Source organism: Uranotaenia lowii, unplaced genomic scaffold (assembly GCF_029784155.1).
Source record: "Uranotaenia lowii strain MFRU-FL unplaced genomic scaffold, ASM2978415v1 HiC_scaffold_142, whole genome shotgun sequence".
Lineage (NCBI taxonomy): Eukaryota > Metazoa > Arthropoda > Insecta > Diptera > Culicidae > Uranotaenia > Uranotaenia lowii.
In genome coordinates this window covers 29,989-50,750 of record NW_026597433.1, presented here as the reverse complement: position 1 = coordinate 50,750, position 20,762 = coordinate 29,989, and the positions used below count along the sequence as shown (strand labels likewise).

Genomic DNA, 20,762 nt, shown 5'->3' with positions numbered 1-20,762 from the left:
TGGCCCAATGTGATAAGTTATTTAGAGTTTCTTGTAACGGAGGTTTAATTTGAGTGCCTTTTTTACCTGTGATATGAACAACACAGTCATCCGCAAGCTGTCTTAGCGTGCAATTTTGTGCCATACAAGCATCGATTTCTCGGACATAAAAGTTGTATAGCAGGGGGCTTAAACATGAGCCTTAGGGTAGACCCATGTAACTAATTCGTTCAACTTTGGTTTCTCCATGGCTAAAGTGCATGATTTTTTCAGACAACAGGTTATATAGAAAATTATTCAATATTGGTGAAAGTCCGCAAGAGTTAAGGTTAAAAAATTTAATGTTAAAATCTTTTTTACCTTCGAAAATCAGTATTTTAAACATGAGAAGATGGGGGAGAGGGATAATTATCAGCGTTACGTAATTTTAATAGACTTCGAAGCGTGACGATTTGTGACATACGGTGGGAAGGGGGTTGTGTTAAAAAAGTTCACTTTTTGCGTTACGTAATTTATGGATGCCGCTTTATCCAATGCGGATTTTTAGATTTTTCAGACTTCGCACAACGTGATAATAAATTATTGTAGAGGAACAATGCCTGGGGATCATATCTTTTTGTCCCTGTTCAACTGCGATTTTTGAACATTGTAACATAAAAAAAAGCTGATCAGCAAAGAGAAGACTGGTTTTCGGATTTTGCTTCGGTTAGTAATAAATAGCCTATTGATAACTAGTATCACTTTTATGTTTTCCTTTTATCAGTATTTTTATTCATTATATCTACTTTAAATAGTTCATCCCTCTAAACTTTTTCATACAGCAAAGAGAAACGAATAATGTAGAATTTAGAATGGGATCCATTCAGCTTCCCAAAAAGAAAAATAATGTATACATTCATAATAGCATATCGAAATCATGTACGAAAACAGAAAAAAAAACATCACTAATTTACCTTTACTGTCTATCATTATATTTTTCAAAACATTTTTCAGCATGCTGATATTGAACTGTTTTACTACGCGGATGGAAATATGTTCGCGATTGCACACTTGTCTGTTAAATGTTTGATAAATGGTGATTTTGTAACCAATTCGAATATCAATCGCCAAACCAGAGCAAAAAATGGTTTGAAATTTTGTTTATACTAATAACGGTGATATGGAGAACCAAAAAAAAAATAATAACATTTAAGCCATAACAGATTAGTTTAAGCATGCAATATTGGCTGTTTATATATCGTGTTTGTTGAATGTTTACTTTAGCATTACTATTTCAATTGTTCTTGGACACTGATCAGTAGGTATTATTTGTCTATATCTGATATTTAGCTCTGCTCTCCTAATGGGCTAAACTTTATCAATTGAATTCGTTCCAACTTTTGATATTTTAATCATTTGTTCAAAGCGTCGCGCAAGCGAAGTCCTTTTCGCGCTGTCTAGGTTGTGATCCGGAAGCGTCCAAAAATGTACACGAGAAGTGTCGTAATGTGAGTCTTTATAAAGTTGAATTTTGTTCAAATTCTAAATAAAAAAGTTCTGAAAGATTTTTATAATCACATTTTTGTATGGTTACGTGTTTACACATTAACATAACTACGGACAGCCAATCGAATCCTACTCCATTGCTCGGATGTGTTTCGTCTGACATATTTATTTCGATCTTTACGTTTACTATTATACATCTTCCATAAAGTTGTCCATGTTCACAGAGTTTCATGTTAAAGTTTTCAACAGAGACATTTTAACTGACACAAATTCAATAGTTTGATGGGAGGCTTTTGCACGGAATTCAAAATTAACAAAATCGAAATGAAATAATCTTGGAGTCAAGAAATATTCCTAACACTAATAAGCGATGTGGGCATGCCAATTTTCAAACGAAGGAAGTTATAAGTGTATGTTTGCTGACAACAGGAACGTCGTCAGCCTGATTATTCCTACGTAAAATGGTTGAAGGGGAGCGCGAATTTATCGTGTGATTAGGACAACATTAAAGTGGAGTTGGAGAAAATCGGGATCAGGATATAATCGAAGAGTTACAAGGCCGCACCAGCAGCTATGGTTCAATTATTTCTAGCGCACAGTGTATCGATGCGCTTTCTATTGATTTAACTTTTTGTTGATGTGGATTTTTTCATTTTTTACCTATTTAGTCGCAGTTAGCATGAGCAGTTATCCCCGTTTCGGGGTCGGTTGTTGCGGTCCGCGTTCAGTTTAATCTGATCTGGAAACTCGTTGTAGAGCTCAACCTGAAGAATTGAGGAGAAAGAATGTTTTAGGAGATAGCCTGAATTGAAGGCCACGATCTTGTTACATACCTCACTCTCCTGGGCTAGTGCATTTTTGGCAATAGTCTGGAACGCGAGATCAACATTAATGCCTTCTTTGGCCGACGTCTCAAAATAAGGAATATCATTCTTGGCCTGGCACCACTGCTGGGCACGTTTCGTCGATACCTGTAAGATAGATAATTGATATAGAAAGGAAGGACAAGCCTATAAGCGTGCGCCGACTCACAGCTCGATTCTCCAGATCAATCTTGTTTCCCAGCACAACAAATGGGAAATGGTCAGGATCACGTGGGCTTGCTTGGATCAGGAATTCATCCCGCCACGAATCCAGATTCTTGAAGGTGTTTGGTGCAGTCGTGTCATAGACTAGGACGCAACAATCGGCACCCCGATAGAAGGCCACGCCGAGAGATTGGAACCGTTCCTGGCCAGCAGTGTCCCATATCTAGTAAGCGTATGGTTATTAAGAAGTGTCACTCGCTTTGAAAATAAACTATCCACATACCTGCATCGTCACAACTCGATCATCGATAACCACCTCCTTGGTCAGAAAATCCGCCCCGATAGTGGCTTTGTATTGGTTGGAGAATCGCTTGTTCACGTACTGATTCATCAGCGAAGTCTTTCCGACGCTGCTGTCTCCGAGGATGATCACCTTCAACAAAACTTTCTTCCTGGTGGCCATCGTTGGAACCGCCGTTCAGGAACTCGATTTTACTATGGAAACGTCAGAAAACGAACGCTGTAAACGAAAAAAGGCATCTTATCAAAAAGTACTGTTTTTCCTATTCATTCAAAACCAGAGATAGATTGAGAGCGGCAGCATGACTGTTTAATGGTGAATATGTTTCGGCGTAAAATGTTATCACTACAATACAATGTACCTACCAAATCATGTAAGTAGCTTATTAGAGAATCAGTGAGATACGCGTAACCGAGGTATTGATTCCTGTTGTGCGATCAAACTTACTGTTTCACTGTAACCTATCCTATGTTATTTGCAATCCGAGGAAGTAGGTACCTATGACAAACGAACAAGCCCAGCAAAAGTTGGGCACACTTAATTTTGCCGTAGCTCGAACATTGTGGAAGGTCGCGTGTTTTCTAATGATAGCTCAAGTTAAGCGAAGTCTGGCTAATCGTCTGCAGACTGAACAGATAAGCCCATACTCTGTGTAAGTTGCTTTCACGAGATCCCTAACACAAGTGAAGATAACAACAATAACAATCAAAAAATAAATAACTTGGTGGATTTTTAAATGCTTACATACGTTTACCCTAAATCTGTGCGAGATTATGGGTTAATGACCATAAGGAAGGCATACTGCAAAGTTTTTATTGGGGTAAACTATTTACTTTGAAGGAAACTTACCACCTCGTAACAGAACTGGAAACAAGAATTTTGATAAATATTTTTTCTATAAATCAAACACGGACGATTACTGCGAAAACTATTTAATTACCTATAGGGTGCTACAGCGTTTTGATTCCTAAAAAAAATTTAAGGAGATATAGCCTCAAGAAGAATGTGATTTAGCACACTTCACTTTTATTCAATCTTCAGTGGGCCTGTAGTGAACCTTCTTATTTTTATGCTTGACTGATGAACGTGTGCCAGCTGATGGCCTGCATTCTAACCGGCAACCGATCGTATCGTTTCACATTTGCTGCACTGCACAGCACGATGTGTAATATAAAGTACCCTAGTCTGTGTTGGGCTTAGAATGTTTCTTTCAAACGGCACTGGAGCAGTGACCAGGCCAAGAACGTGTAGTCATCGTATACCTATGTAAAACGGCTCAGCTGATAACATACCTCAACTAGGTATATGCTTATAAGTTTGTTGATGAAAACACGCGGTGGATGTCATTTTTTTTTAAATACCATCATGTCACCATCTACCGCCCAGTTAAGCGGTTTTTCAACTTCAAACATGTGTAATAAAAAAACGACGGCAGATTTTTATTCGCTTTCTTTTCCAATACATCTCAAAACTGCTCTACTTTAAATAAAAAATTTAGTGGAATGCGAAAAATGTACGCTTTTAAAAATAATTAACTAAACGTTGAGGTGTTCAACTGGCCCTATTACCGCCCACTCGACTTTTTCGAGGATCGATAATGTTTTCTTAAGGAAAAACTATCTAACAACACGGAAACTGTTCTTTTTAATATTGTCCATGAACGAGCTGTCAAAACCATATTTTGGATCTTGAGAGAATACATTTTGTGAAATCTTTCCCGCAAATTTTGTACAAATTTTAACAAAGTGCGTTGACTGACAAAATGATGATTCCCGGCAAACAGCCTCAAGTAATCGGTTACTTTCAGCGATAAAACATCATTTTCTAACGTAATCAAACTAAATGCTTCTTACAATTTACACTTTTGACACAATACATGCGTTAAAAACAAAGAAATTGTGCGTGACCGGTAATTAGGAACCCATACTTTTATTTATACACCAATTACCGCCCATCACTAAACGTTTCAAAAAACAACAACTATTGAAAAAATCGAAAATTTTCCGATGCAAATCTATTCTACAAAAATCAAACTATCGTTTCAAGTCGATTGTACGACAAATAGGTACTATTTAGTAAACAAAACCTCTTTTTTCCCTAGGAGCACAATTATGCTTAGTTCGCTAACAGGCGTCGAATTCAATAATTTGACCGGAAACGAAAAACCAAATATTTTATTTCTGGCTATAGTTAGCATAATTAAGTGATGATTTTTCAGTGAAACGGTCGAACAATGATGCCGACACAGAACACAGGTCTTATTTTTGGAGAAAAAATTCCAGTTTTTTCGAAATACACACAAAAGGGTGATTTTGGGCGGTAAATGGTGTCTGGGCGGTGAATGGTGACTTGATGGTAGATAGCTATGTTTTTCTTTGTATCAATTATTCATTACGTTTATATTGATTACATTAATGTGTTCAGTTCAATAATGAACTGTTCAGCCCATGGCCGTAGGAACGGGGGGGGGTTTTGGGGGTTAAACCCCCCCCATGAGGGTCCATCAAAAGCAAGCGAGGTATTGAACTCTACACTCCAAATTTTTTATTCCTAATCAATTTTTATCTTGACTTAGAACTGATGTCAGATCCTCGAAAACTGATCCCTGGTTCAGAATTCAGCTACAGTTTTTCGAAATTTTCTCACTTATTGATAGGAATTCATTTCTGAATAATCAATTTTAAATAAGATTTGACTCATTTTAGAGATTCTGGTTCCTTATAATCAAAATTGAAACTCTATTTGTGTTTTAATATTTTGAACTATGTCCAGATTCTTGATTTTTAGTTCGAATCATAATTTAAAATTGAAATGGAAAGCTGTGTTTGAAATCATCGTATAAATTTGGGTTTACATTTCCTTCAAAATTTGATTCATGATTTTCGAAACTCATCCCATTTTTGACATTTAGTTAAATTTTTTCCGAAAATAAAAAAAAAAACCTGGAAATCATTCTGAGTTTTTTGTTTCACATTCAGATTCGAAGTTCATGAATTTGCAAGAAATTATGGATTCATGATTGAGGGCTCTGGAACTGATTTCAATTCTTGGCTCTTAATTCCACATTCAGAAAACGTTTTCTTGTTCTTTTCCAAAAACGTATTGGAATCCCGAAACAGATTGAAAATTAAAATTTTAAATTCAGGTTTAAAATAAAGATTCAGATTCAGCTCGTTAATGAGTTCCACAATCGAAATAAAATGACCAAGAAGAATATTGCGGTAAGGAATTGAAATTGCAAGAGATGCAGGCTCCAGGGCCGGATTAAGCCATCGGGGGGCCCGGGGCAATTTTTCTCGGGGGGCCCCTATGATTCGATTTTTTTTCAAATGCCCAGAGAATACAAAACATTTTAAACGTGTAAAAGAACTGGAGATGAATTCAGCACACTGTCTTCAAATAGCCATGTTGTCTGCCTAGAAGATAGTTTTTGGTACCTTCAAATAAAAATTGTAAATTAATCACGTGCAAACATCGCGGAAGAGTTTAGAAATTTAAAAAAAATGAATGCTCTGATATGAGCTGAAAATTGCAAAATTTATTTCTCATTTTTGTTTTATCGGGAAATATTTACCTCATGACAATTGGGAAGTATAATGAAGATTTAAAACATAGAAGACACAATTCAAAAAAATAAACAAAATAATTAAACTCAAATTCCGTAGATGTACAGATACAAGAGTTTAAGAATTCAGGAATAACAATCAGGTTATATTCCGAACCAGAATTCAGTGCCTCAAATCTAAATCATAAATTCAAATCAAGTTTTGAGAAAAAAATATTAATTAAGTTTGATAAAAAGATTCAAAGTTACAATCAGAGCCAAAGCAGAAATTTCACCACATATGAACTTCAATTTTATATCTTTGAAACACAAAAAAAAATGTTATGAATATGATTCTAATCAGATAAAAAAAAGGTTATCAAATTGTTATTCTAAATGTGACAAAAATTTAATTGGATGCCCTCAAAGCTCAAGGGGTGAAAGAGCAAAAATGATCGATTGAAGATAAAATCGGAATAGAGATTAAATATTTAAATCATAGAATCAGTTATCATTGAAAAAAGGAATCCGAATGAGTTTATTACCTTAAACAAAGATCCTGAGTTCTCAAAATTCAGAAAAACCATGAAACTGAACTTCAGTAGCTGTAGAACACCACAAGACCTGAAAATCTCAATGAATTGAATCTGGATAAAGATAAGATTAAATACATAGAAATATTCATGTTAAGAAAATTACTCAATGATATTGGAAACTCAACCTTTAGATCGTTTTTATGATAATTTGAGAATGATCATTTGGAAAATGATATACTGAATTCAGAATATTTACGTATCGATAAAAAAAAAGAAAAATGAAGGTATTTTGCCTCATATTCTTCATTATTTTTTTCGAATTTAGTTTACAATATATTTGTCCAGATTTTGAATTGAAAATTTTGAAATTCAATACCAAAGTTTTGATATTCTCAGAGCGCAAAATGCGGGAGAACTTTTTCACTACTTACTCTAGGGGGCCCCCTTAACTTGAAAAACTTTTCTAGATATTATTTCACGGAGGCCCCTTGTTATATTTCAAGTAATGTTAAACTTTTTTTCCCTCGGGGGGCCCGGGGCAATTGCCCCCTTTGCCCCCCCCTTAATCCGGCCTTGGCAGGCTCATAATTCCAATTCAACAAATCGATTATGAAAATTTAACCAAAGTCAAATCGTTTGCACAATTTAGCTAAAAATGACAAAACTTAAGAAGAATTTGAGTTCATTTTGCAACTTTTGTCTTTTGAAAAACTTATTTTTAAAAAGCCATCCACAGGAAATGATTTATTATGAAAGGTAATTGATGATGAAGAATGATGTACCTTCTTTTAAAAAATTGCAGGGAAATCCATATGGTTTGGCGTTTTGTAAAACATAATGAATATTGCAGATTTTTCAAGAACAAAATTTCAAACTAAAATCTTTAATTACTTATGATCGAGTTTTCCTGAAAAAGATTCGAATCGCAAAATTTTTATCCTTTACTTTTATTTTTTAAAATTAGATTAATTTTTAGATTTTTTTTCAAAATTGAAGCCTTTCTTTAAAAATTGAATTAAATAAGCAAAATTCAGCTGGCCAGATTACCGGGTTTTACCTGGACATGCCCGAATATTCATTAAACAAAATTGTAAAAAATGGCCCAGCCCTGTTGCACAAATTTTGTTGAAAATCTCCTGATGTTGTCCAGGTTCATTCACATTTTTTTTGGAAATCAAATGATAAATTTAAATTGCATCATTATTATTTTAAACTTTTTCGCCTAACAATGGAATTTTTCAAGTTAGATTTATAAAAATAAACATGAACGATTTTTTTGGAGCCTGAAATATGATCCAAAATCTGATTTTGTTTTTCGATGTAAAAAAAAATGATTCAAATGATTTTTATCCTTCATTTTTGCTGAATAGTTCCTGGATTTTTGTCAAATTTTTCCAGATATTGTCTAGATTTTGGTTTGAAAATTTGGAAATAGAATGCCTGAATTTCGCCAGGTTTTAAATAAAATAGCCCGTATTCTCCCGGCCCGGATAAGTGCGGAAAAATTTCCGGCAATATTGAGCTAAATAAACCAGATTTAGATGCAAATACTTCGATTTCAACCATCGATATAAGAAAGTTTCCTATTTTTTACTTAAGGATTCTTTATACAAATCCTTCAAAAATTTTAAGATGTATTTTCAAAAATTTCTATTCAACACGAAAAACTGTTTATTTGAAAAAACTTAAAAATGAATAATTAAATGTTTTCAAAGATAATATTTTTAATATTTTTTATTCATGCATTGTTTGGGCAAAAATGTCATATAAAAAATGGTCACGAAAACCCCCCCCATGAGTCAGTTCTTCCTATCAGCCCTATAGCTTAGTTAGCTTAGTTGACTACTCATATCCACCTTAAATCATTGAACTTGAAGAGCTTAGATATGATCATTCATTTAACAGTTCAGATAAAATATTTGATTAGACTTTGTTCAACTTATGCACTTCAAATTCCATGATCGCTGGCGTGGCTAAGCAGAACAAGTTCTACCTCGCCAATGGTTGCTACTCCGTGATTGATCGAGGCCATCAGCTTTGTGCAAGGGCCAAAAGAATGGTGCTTGGGACTAGCAGTTCATTCACAATGCACAAAACTCATGCTCTCCCTTTGAAAATGATCAATAACGGCGCCGGCCACGTCCTAGTAGTCAATGGGGGAAACAGGAAGGAATGTTAGTTTGATACTTTTTAGGTTCAATCGACAACCTCTTATCTCTATATAATCCAAAAACTAGTTTTGAAAAATTCAGAAACAAAGGTAAATCAATATCGCCTCTTATAGAAACCGTTTATACGTCTGCGAATCTATATTCAAATATCAAAGGAAAGGGTTGTGTTAGTAGGGGAAAGGTTATAGATCAGGATCCATTTTGGTGAATGGTGCGATCGAGTTTTCCTACACCTCCTATGCTCCTAGTTTTTTCTTAAGGAAACACCTATTTCTATCTTTGAGGCTGTGATAAAAAGTTTAAAAAATAAAACTAAAAGGTATTTGATTTTTTTTTAAACTAACTTGTTTTCCTAATTCTTGTTCCTGATACACTAATGTGTTTTCAAAAATGATCTTTTAAACTGAAGATACTTCTATTAAACTTAGAATATATTTAAAATATTTAAGTTTTGTTAATGGATGAAATGATTCTCCTTTTTGTAATAATGAACTGTTCAGCCCTATAGTTGACAAATTACTAAATATTATTTATTCAACTCGAATTTGCTGAGCACAATGAAGTATTTTCAAGTAGGAGAACATCCGGTAGTGTAAAAAATGTCATTATATTTTGATAAATCACCCTGCTTGGGTGTGGCTTTCTTCAGAATTTGTTCAGATTAAAAAAACTGATTCCAGATAGATTGCATGATTGGAAAGGTTTGGCGTAATGTCATAAAATTCATCAAAGTTAATATTTATAAATTCGATTAAATGCTTTTTTGTGTGTTGAAGATTCGCGAGAAAATATCAAACATTGAAGCTTAACGCAAATTTGGTCATGGGTGTACGATAGATGCAATGAGGTACACTTTTACTAAGATGGCGCAAAGGAACGCACACTATGGGCGATGGAATCGAAAAGTTATTCTTTCTCTCCTTAAGAAAAACCGTAAGATCTGTCAGAAGTTGGGTGAAATTGCCTTCAACGAATTTTACTTTTTAGTTCGAAAAAACTCTCTTGTCAACTGGCAGCGCAAATGGGACGAGGATGACCAGAGTCGGTGGTTCCATTCGATTATCCCAAAGGTAAGCCTTAAACCATGGTTTAATAGATTGAACTTGAGTCGGGATTTTATTCGTATATTTTCCCGTCTCATGTCTAATCATTGTTCCTTAGACGCGGTACTCTATCGTTTTGATATTGCTGGCAGCAATTTGTGTAGTTTGGGCCAAGGTTACCACGACATCGAGCATATTGTTTGGTCGTGCGAGGTCCATCTTGTCGCTAGGACGAATTTCATAGACTCCCTTCGGGCCCGAGGAAAACCACCCTATGTTCCAGTGAGAGATGTGCTGGCAGTGATAGACTTAGACTACATGTTCGAAATATATCTTTTCCTTAAAGCTATTGATCTTCGTCTATAATTCTTTTTATTTTCATATTTCCCTATCTATTTTCTTTTCTTAAAAAAAAAGTGAACTAGAAGTAAGCAAACTATTGTAAAAAAAACAAAAAGAGTTTGGCTCCTTAAAGCCTAAAGGTATGAGCCGTTTCAAATAAAGAATTTACAAAAAAAAAAAAAAGTTGGGTGAAATTTTAGCTGCATCCTACTTGCACTTATGGAAAACCATCACCCAAATTCGGCAGCGATTCATCGCCTGAACGTCGGAGAGAAAAAAGTAAAATAAACATAAACAAGCCCTGCGTCGCTACGCGTCGTTGTCAGGGAGCTTCATTTATCCTAAGCAAAATGCGTCGCGAAAATGGTCGGTAGTAACGTCACTTCTGTCATGGTAACTATGTTTACGAAGAAAAAACTTTACTTCCACTTTTGCAACGTTTCTTTCTCATCACCTCTCTTTCCACCACATTGCGATAGATGGCCCCAAATTTGTATGGGAACTTTCAAACTTGTGAAATGTTATGCGCAGCAGGCTAAAATTGATCCTAGGCCTAGTACAAGATCTCATGCCAAATTTGGGCCAGATCGGATCACGAGAAGGAGTCAAACACAACCGGATATGCAGAGCAAACTCGACGACCTCACCGAAAGCTCCAAGGCAGCAGGTCTCAAAATCAATGTCGGAGAGACCAAGTCGATGGAAATCCACACAGTGAAATCTTCCAATTTCGTGGTAGTTGGGCAACAAGTTGAGAAAGTGGAGTGCTTCCGGTATATTTGTAGCCAGATAACGCCTGATGGTGGTACCAAGAAAGACATCGAAACCCGGATCAGAAAGGCCCGATTTGCGTTTGCGAGTCTCCGAAACATCTGGCGGTCACGAAAGAAAATCCGAATCTTCAACTCAAACGTCAAATCCGTATTGTTGTACGGGTGTGAAACTTGATGCACATTGCAAGTATTTGTGAATCGCTGCCGGCGGAGTATCATCCGCGCGCTTGGTGGCCTGGAAACTGGATCTCAAATGAGGAACGACATAGCCGGTGTCATCAAAGGGCACTAGAAATCGAGATTCGGGAACGTAAGTGGAGATGGATTGGGCACACGCTGCGAAGGGATGAAAATGATATTTGCAGAAAGGCGCTTGAATGGAATCCAGAAGGACATCAAAGGAGAGGCAGACCCAGAAACTCGTGGCGGCGAAGCCTAGCCGCCGAAATCCGAACTGTCGACGAGAATCTTGACTGAGACCAAGTGAAGACGCTGGCTTCAGGTCGTCAACAGTGGAGGTCTTTTACCACGACCCTATGCGCCGGAGAATCGACGAGGGCCATTAAGAGAGTAAGTATAAAAGAGGTCACATAATTGACCGTACAGTAAAAGTACACCTTTTTATTCAATTATCGAATCAAGCATCGAGTATGACAACATTTGATTTTCATGAGTACATGTGAGCGTCGCGATGTCTATAAAGAGAGATTTCTGGCCACCGTAGTAGGTGGAGTATACTTCCAGTTTCAGATTCCAAGATTTTTCATTTCTTGGAAGGATTCTTTACCAGCCTCTAAGCAGATCCTATATCGGCTTCCACGAAATTTTCGCGACGTAACACTAGCGTCAACTAATTAGATTACGGGATGGGGTTCAACCTCTTCAAACATTCAAACATTTTCACGCATACTCGTGCACCAGTTCAATTTACATTACCGTAAACAATATAAACACAATCATTGTGTGAGTGAAGTGAAGTTTGGTTTTCAATGTTTTAGTGCGATGATGTGCTTTTAATTAAAGCTTGAAAGAAAGCTACCATCTCGCAGAGCGACAGCCCATAAACATTTCGTTCGTTCGATTTCGTACTGGAAGAAGTGATCACTTGGTCAACCCAATTTCTTTACGGAAAATTACAGGTCATGTCATAGGATGTTCAAATAATCCATTTGAAATTTGTAGCATCGTTGAGTTGATAAATTCAATGCTCTAAGATCTACAGGCCTCCCTATGGATTTTTTTTTATTGATAAACGCCTTTCATTTCAATGAATAAGAATACAAAATGAGTGGACGGTCGATTTTGTGACTAACTGAATGTCATTATGTACGCGTCTGTTCTACATGTCAGGAGCGGAGTGCGGAGTGCAATAACGTTCTGGTTTTGTTCGGGACCCAAAACAGTAACTTCACAACGGTCCTCCTGCGAGATAGTGGGGTTAGCTGCGGGCCTTGCGAGCCCGTGAATTTTGGATGGAAATCGGCAAAAACTACGCGACGGGAAGAGACTAGTGATTGGAAACTTGGAACATGGAACTGCCGATCTGTTGAGATTTGTCCAATCGAAACAATCGATGGGACACATAACAACATACACATAATTTATAAACAAGTAACCATAGAAACTATTAAGTATATAAGGCAGCGAAATTAGTTAAATAAAGTATTAAAAAATCCTCCTCCAAGTAGTCAAAGTCTCTCCTTTCCACTGCCTGCTGCATCAGGAGGCTATGGGCCCAGCACTAGTGGAAAGGAGGAGTGGAATCAAAAGTGGACAGTCATCCAGCCAGGACGCCGATGGAAGGACAACGAGCCAAAGCCAAGGAAAGTCAACGAGCCGGGAACCGTGGAAGGTTGTAGGACCAGGAGTCATCTGGAAGGTCGTCGGACCGGGACGCCAGGTGTAGATCGACAAGCCAGGAAAAACGACTGGACAGGTGCCAAGGGAGGTCGTTGGGGCGAATCCATTGCGGGCTGACCGGAATCCATAGGAAGGTCGGCGAGCAGGGAGCCAGAGGAAGGTCGTCGTGCCATTGGTGAGGCGTCGGGTCAATAGAAGAGCGTCGAGCCGGAACCAACAAGGTCGTCGGACCGGAGCCACTGGGAGGTCGTCGGATCGGTGCCATGGAAGGTCTTAGGACTGGGACCACGATTGTGGTCGTCGTACCGAAAGCCATGGAGGGTTGGCGGGCCGGTATCATGGAACGTCAAGTCAGGAACCAGGTGGTGGTCGTTGGACCAGGAGCCACTGGAGGACTTACGAGCAGGTACCACGGAAGGTCGCCAAGCCGGTGCCATGGAAGGTCGTCGGACCGGAAAGCCAAGTTGAGGTCGTCGGGCTGGAACCACTGGGAGGCGCAGGCCTCAGGAAAGGCGTCGAGGCGAAGGAGAAAGCTTCGAGCCACAGGAAGAGCGCTGAGACCAGAGCCATGGAAGGTCGTCGGGCCAGAGCCATTGGGAGGTCGTTGTGTCAGATCCCGGTGGAGGTCGTCGAACTGGAGCCATGGAAGGTCATCGACAGGGGCAAGTGCGTGTTCCGGTGCGTGCGTTGAAGAGAAGTAGCCTCATCTTCAGGAGGAGCCACCGAAGGCAGTTAAAAGACTGCGAATGTGTATGTTGAGGAGGAGTGTTGAGATTTGTCCAATCGAAGCAATCGATGGGACACGTAACAACATACACATAATTAATAAACAAGTATTCTATATGTAACCACAGAAACTGTTTAGTATATAAGGTAGCGAAATTAGTTAAATAAAGTATTCCAAATTCTACCTCCAAGTAGTCAAAGTCTCTCCTTTCCACTGCCCAAGTGCTGCATCAACACGATCTCTAAATTTCATGGGCAGTGCTCTGCATCGAAAAGAAGAGCCGCAAATTCGACATCGTAGCGCTGCAGGTATATGCTCCAGGGTACGTGCGTTCCAAGATAATCATACCATCTACCAGAGCTGCGGCAACACACACGAGTTTGGAACAGCTTTAATAGTGATGGGAAAGATGCAAAAGCGCGTGATCGGTTGGTGGCCGAACGACCCACGAATGTGCCGGTTGAGAATTAAGGGCTGCTTCTTCAACATCAGCATCATCAACGTTCCTCATTTCGGAAGTACCGGTGACGACAAAGACGAATTCTACGCGCAGCTGGAGCGTGAATACGATCGCTGTCCAAAAAATGATATAAGAATCGTCATCGGGGATTTTAACGCTCAGGTCTGCCAGGAGGAAGAATTCAAACCAGAAGGTTCAAAACGGACCAGCCATCGACCAGTCGAGAAAGCTTAGCCCACGCACGAAGTGTAACCTTTACATGACGCTCATTAGACCGGTTGTTTTCTACGGGCACGAGACATGGATATTGCTCGAGGAGGACCTGCGCACACTTGGTGTATTCGAGCGACGAGTGTTAAGAAATTAACAAGGCGTGCAGGAAAACGAAGTGTGGAGACGAAGGATGAATCACAAACTCGCGCGACTCTACGGCGAACCCGGTATGAACGAGACCAGCAGGGGCGCAACGAACTGATTAGACCAAAATGAAGCGTGATCTGGCGTATGTAAGATGCCCGAAAAGCTGGAGAACAGTTGTCATAGACCGAGTGAATTAGACTATTGTTATGTCGATAGACGGAATAAATAAAATTAAAATTTAAGTATCCCATTAATTTTTCACCAAAAAAGAATCTTATTATTTTTACAAAAATATTGAAAAAACCAGTTATGTTCTCACGTAACAGTTATGTTCTCAAGTGACTGGTTTTCAGCTTTCGGCAAAAATTTTTTAAATGCATTTTTAAACGTTTTTATCTACTTTTTCAAGTTTCAGCCAATTAAGAAACGAACTATTTTAATGTCTGAACACGAAACAATGTTGTAACTCACATATTGTAGCTGTTTTCTATGGTTAAATAAGCGTTTTCCTTAAGGTGGCCATTATGCCCTTACTTCCCCTAAATAAAATAAAATACTAGTTCTTGGACAATTAAAACAAACAGTTAATAAAAAATAACAAACTGACTATCTGAAACTTAAAAATATTACTAAAACATCGAATTGACAACTTTTACACAGTTTGTTCGGTAAACATTATTAAACGATTATTAAAAGCTACTGAGCACCAGTTACTTTTGCAGATTTTTCATGCACAATAGGCAATGGAAGCGTTGCCTAATTTGAGTGATGGTTTTGCACTAGTGGGATGCAGCTAAAATTTCTCCCACCTTTTGACAGATCTTACACAGTGAATTTTTGCCTCGATTTTTAGCAAAAAAAATTGCTGAAAAAGTCCAGCAATCCAAATTGTTGCTGGAAACCAGCAAACATTCTCCTTTTTGTTGGTTTTTCCAGCGCTGGATCTTTATTGCAGAAAAACCAGCAATCGATCTGTCAAATTGAATTAGTTTTTGTTTTGGCTCATTGTTTTTGGTTGCACGCGAAAAGTGTTTGTCTTCATTTTCCAGCGCTGAAGCATTTAAACGATTTAAACCAAAGGTATATTTTTCCGAAGAGATAAAAGTATTCCGTTAAAAAACTAATAATTTTTATTTTTATTTCAGATGAAGCATGATGTGCAATACTTGGCATGAAGCGCACGGCCAATCCACTGGCAGATACTATTTAATTTTATGTTAGGTATTTATAAATATTAACATAAAGGTCGCTCAAGAAAAAATAACAAACACATTTCTTTTTGTAAATAAGACTGCCATGGGAGTTCAAATTTAAAATCTTATTTATAGTCCAAAAAATCCGCTTGTTTTATGAACAAAGCTTATTTCCAGCAATTGCGATAGCTGGTTTCCAGCAATTGATATTGCTGGATCTCCAATAATTTAGTTTGCAATTAAAATTGCTGGAAAGTCAGCGGGATAGTAAATATATTAGTTTAGCACTTTTAAGAACCACAACACGCTGAAGAGAGAAAAAAACGCAAAAAAGGTACCTACTCATAATAGATATTTTGAACGTTCATTGTAAAATACTGCAGCAGAGGCGTTGTAAGAAAGAAGTGCGAACGAAATAGACAAAAACCAGCGAATGCTTATGATCGCTAGCTAAAGGCATCTAGGTATAATGCAATTGCTTTGCTATGCATGTACCAAGAAAACTTCAAACTGATGGCTGATCGATGCTCGATCAGGCCGTGTAGATGCGACGCAATATTTGTGTTGTTGCTCTAGTTTAACTACGACGAATGTCGCCTTGCTCTTAAACTGCTGAAGATGGACGTTTTCAGGAGAGATTATGATCCATGATGTTTATTTATGGGAAGTCGAGGGGCGTTATCAAGCCAAAGACCCACATTCTAATTGGGATCGAAAATATGAGTATTTAAAGAAAAGATTTGGGAAGCTTATCTGTTGCCTTGCAGAGTTTTAACATTGAATGAATTCATTTTTTTAACTGGGGGTTTATTTTGTTTTCCCTTCCTGTCCACAATTCGTGTTTGCGTTCGGTCTGATTCATGTCTCTAGGGACTGCTGGATGTATGATTAGCAGGGAACCCGTATAACAAGAACGTGACGTGAGGTGTCCGTATGGATGGACAAAAAATAAACTGGATGGGTTTCTCGCGGGATACGCGGGAGGGCGCTGAGGCAAGGCAACCCAACAACGTCATTAGTCTTCTTCGCTTTTCTTCTTGCAGCCAGATTTTCGGGGTCATTTTGATAATCCAGTGGCACTTCCGGGGGACGATTAACAGGTGTACTATTTTGTTCGCATAATTATGGGAAACGTATTTAAACGGGATTGTCCCGGATTATGATTTCCATATAGGACGAGTTACTTCAACAAAGGAATTTACACAATCCCCCTTCTTTCAAACCAGAAAACAAAAAAAAATCCAACACAGAGGAAGAAAAACACCACTGCGTCAGCCCATTTTTCACATTCGAAGTTATGACTTTCGTAGAACTTATCACTATTTTTCACTGTTAAAAACCTAAAAACACTCACCAGGTTACCTTTAAGTATTATAATTTGCACGAAATTTTCAATTACAAACGTGAATTCCAGTAAAAAATCTCTTATTTTTCAGAGAAACTGAACTGTGACTGGGTTGTCACGATGATTACGAATGTTTCTCTTTTCCCTTCGTTCGGCCAGCCACTGTCGGACCTAACACACTAACACATATTTGATTGTTTTCGAAAAGATTTTTCCATATCACGCACACACATTCAAGACTTTCAATGTGATGTTTGGTGACGCCGTGACGGTGGTGATGTTTGATGGTCGTATTTTACGGGGGTGCAAAGTTTTCTGATTGTTCAGTTTTCTTTTAATTTACAAATTTGTACCTATTTTTGTGATACCTATTGAACAATTTATTTACTTTAAAAAATAAGGTCTGCATTATTTGTTCAATTTCACAAAATAAATTTAAATAACTTGTGATTCACAACAATTTTTTTTGAGAAGAAAATGTTATGTTTCAATTTTTAACAATCATGTAAGTCAAACAATTCAATTTCTATAAGAACAAACACAAACTGAAACAAGAACAAAGAACGGTACACTCAATAAGTAAAGAGAATGTTATTCAAAGGTGTTTTCCTAAACCTGATTATAAAGTTAATTGTAACTAACAGGCTGCATTGAAGTTGATAACCAATAAATTTCATAAATTACAAAATTTAATTTTTTGTATATACTATATACGCTACGAATATTTTACTTCAGTTTTTATTCCCAGTGCATTTGAGTTATGATGTTGTGACGCTTACTTGACGGGCTATTCATAAAACGCCCAAAGATGGCACCCTAACTTCGGTCGCATTAATAATGACAAACACTGATCAGCTCGCTCTAGCGGTGAAATCGCATTCGTATAAAAAATTATATGAATACAATTACTCCACCAGGTAGAGCTACGGTATGCAACGGTACATTTACCGGAAGATGGCGGTACTATTTGGACGTTGTTTGCTGCGCCATCTGTTGGCGTTTTTTTAAAGGCATTCCCCATCAAAAATTGTACAGCGATTAGCGATCTTTTCATCTTGGATGCATTGAAAAATATTGGCATTTTGAGATTCTGAAGAAGGGTATATTTTTGGCAAATGATCTGATACCGCGAAAATTAGTTTTTATTTGATATCCAATGAAATTCGATGAAAATTTATATTGTTTGACACTTTTTTGTGCCATAAGGGCCATAAGGCATAAAAACACCGAGTGCCGATTCCATTTTTTTTTGTTTTGTACAAACCAAACTTTACACATTTTCTGTCGCTAACGCTGGTATAAGCAAAATCATAAAGTAGCTGCATACATTTGGGGGTAACAATTTTTACCAAAAATTCCACTTACTGAAATCTCAAAAATAAATATTTGGACTGATGATATGATATTCCAGCCAGCATGTGGAAACAAGTTCTTCAAGGTGTCACTTTGATTTGCATTTTGTTCCACGTTACCCCGGCTAGGTAACTGAATTATAAAACCGTTTATTCGAAGAACATTACCCAAATGTCCCATATCTACTTTTTTTTGTTGGGGAGATACCATCTGCGACTGCGACCAGTTGTAACACTCAGAAAAATACTGTTAGGTGAACTGGGCGAGATATCGGACTGGCAAGCCGAGATGAGATGTTGCAGTGCGTTCGATTCTCACTATATATTTTTTGAGATGAATTATCCAATAATATCCAAAATATTTTTCTTGTTGCTTGAATGTAGTGGTCATGCATCATTTTGCTTGGGAGCTCGAGTCTTTATCTTTTACAATCATATCATCTTTGGCACTGTACACTTTTTAGTGCATTATCGATACAGAGATTTGCTAGTTTATTGTACCACAAAAAGGAAAGTAATTTGAAAATTCGGATATTAAGGTTTTAAAGAATAACGCGTAACTTGGATGTCTCCGGTTAGACGGCTAATACTCGAATGGTTTTATTCAACCCTTTCTTTTCTTTTCTTTATACATATTTCGAACATCTTTGTTAGGTATGAGAGCTTTAGTTTCGAAAGCCAATTACATTGCCGGACGCAATTCTCGGTATATAACAATCCTCCCTTTTTTAGATAATTCATTATATAATTTCAAAATATTCGAAAGCAAAATTCTTTTCTTTTTCTATCAACTTCATATCATCATTCGATAACAGCACCGGCAAGATGTGCAACTTGCTGACCTTTTTCTAGAGGATATTTGCTCGGCTTCTCCTGGACCGCGTCATGACTGGACTACGTAATAATACGGAGCGGATCTTTGGAGGGGGTGCCAACGGTTCCTGACTATCAGGAAACCCCAGAAATTCGTCCTCTGAAGAACTTCGTCGCCTTTTGCCTATACGTTCATTTTCACGTGGAACACCAGTTCGGACCATGACGTTCCAACGTCTTCGAGGCTCGTGTACCATCTTCAGCTGATGGCGATGTGCGGTGAAAACGTTTGCTCCAATCGAAATCTGAAAGATATTGGTAGAATATCTTTTAACAAAAATTGCATCTAACCACTTGGGAATGTCATTCCGATTAGGATTTTTATATAAAAGTTTATCCCCTGCCACAAGCTTGTCAAATTCATCAGGAGGTATAAATAAACCTTGATCTGTAGGCTTATCTGTAACAGGAGATTTTTTTAGATTTTTGTCAAAAGATTTGTTTGGATTAAGAAGATCTATAAGCATTTTCGGTTTGTATGTCAAAACTTTTTCTGCTGGAAACTCACCATCCCCAATAAGACAGCTGTTCCTATAGTTGATAAGAAATAAAGAAATTTTTCCGTCTAAATCAATAGCGTTTAACTCTTTATCAAGTAAAAACTTCTTGAGCACATCCTCCACAACTCTCACCATCCGTTCTGCTTGCCCATTACTAGCTGGATTGTAGGGAGGACTCTTGAGTACTTTGATGCCATGATTTTCCAGAAATCTTACAAACTCTTTTGAGTTGAAAGGAGGTCCTCCATCTGTGACAACCACATCTGGCAATCCAAAACGAGCAAAAACAGAACTAAATTTTTTATTAACATGTTGTGCAGTTGTTCCATGCTTCATCCACTCAATTTCTAGCCATTTAGAGTAACTGTCCACTATTAATAAAAAAGTTTTCTTCTCGAAATAAAAAAAATCCGCATGGAGTCTGCTAAATGGGCGTGTGGTTGGAATCCAAGTATTAACTTCTCGAGATTTAGAATATGTTGTCATTGATGAACAAGTATAACAGGACTTTACAAAATCTTCAATATCAAGATTCATTCCTGGCCAATAAACTGATCTTCTAGCCAAAGATTTCATTTTAATAATTCCTCCGTGATTAGCATGAAGTAGTTTCAGAATTGCCGGTTTTAAAGTATTTGGAACTACTACCCTGTTTTCCAAGAGCAAAACTTCGTCTACAACTTCCAGTTTTTCTTTTTGTGCAAAAAAGTTTTTAAATTTCATAGGTAATGCCTTTGGCCACCCTGTAGCCACAAATTTAATTATTTCTGTAAGATCTCTGTCACAATTAGTTTCCTTTGAAATTAACGCAAAGTCTAAAGGGAATTCATTCGTGAAATTTAAACTATTTACGTTTCCTTGATCTAAGCTGCTAGGAACTTTTTGCTCTA

At 37.5% G+C, this 20,762-nt stretch overlaps 1 protein-coding gene across 2 annotated transcripts; it reads right to left on the bottom strand.

The window, feature by feature from the left end:
* Positions 1 to 703: 703 nt before the first annotated feature.
* Positions 704 to 17,311, bottom strand: LOC129759361 (ras-related protein rab7). 2 transcript variants are annotated; one of them, XM_055756787.1, is made up of 5 exons: positions 17,157 to 17,311; positions 2,776 to 3,012; positions 2,497 to 2,715; positions 2,298 to 2,435; positions 704 to 2,228 (listed from the first exon to the last, which is right to left on the bottom strand). In XM_055756787.1, the coding sequence occupies exons 2-5, from the start codon at positions 2,953 to 2,955 to the stop codon at positions 2,139 to 2,141; spliced, it is 627 nt and encodes a 208-aa protein (XP_055612762.1). In that variant the 5' UTR covers positions 2,956 to 3,012; positions 17,157 to 17,311; the 3' UTR covers positions 704 to 2,138. The 2 variants fall into 2 exon arrangements, with proteins under 2 accessions (XP_055612762.1, XP_055612763.1); XM_055756788.1 differs by having other exon boundaries at positions 17,165 to 17,274.
* Between the last annotated feature and the right edge of the window lie 3,451 nt (positions 17,312 to 20,762).

Excerpts from the sequence above, each read along its gene's own strand:
- LOC129759361 (XM_055756787.1), bottom strand. The coding sequence starts at position 2,955 with ATGGCCACCAGGAAGAAAGTTTTGTTGAAGGTGATCATCCTCGGAGAC. Across the intron at positions 2,436-2,496 it reads TTGATCTGGAGAATCGAGCT|GTATCGACGAAACGTGCCCA; the intron begins GTGAGTCGGCGC and ends TCTATCTTACAG. Across the intron at positions 2,229-2,297 it reads CACTAGCCCAGGAGAGTGAG|GTTGAGCTCTACAACGAGTT; the intron begins GTATGTAACAAG and ends TCAATTCTTCAG.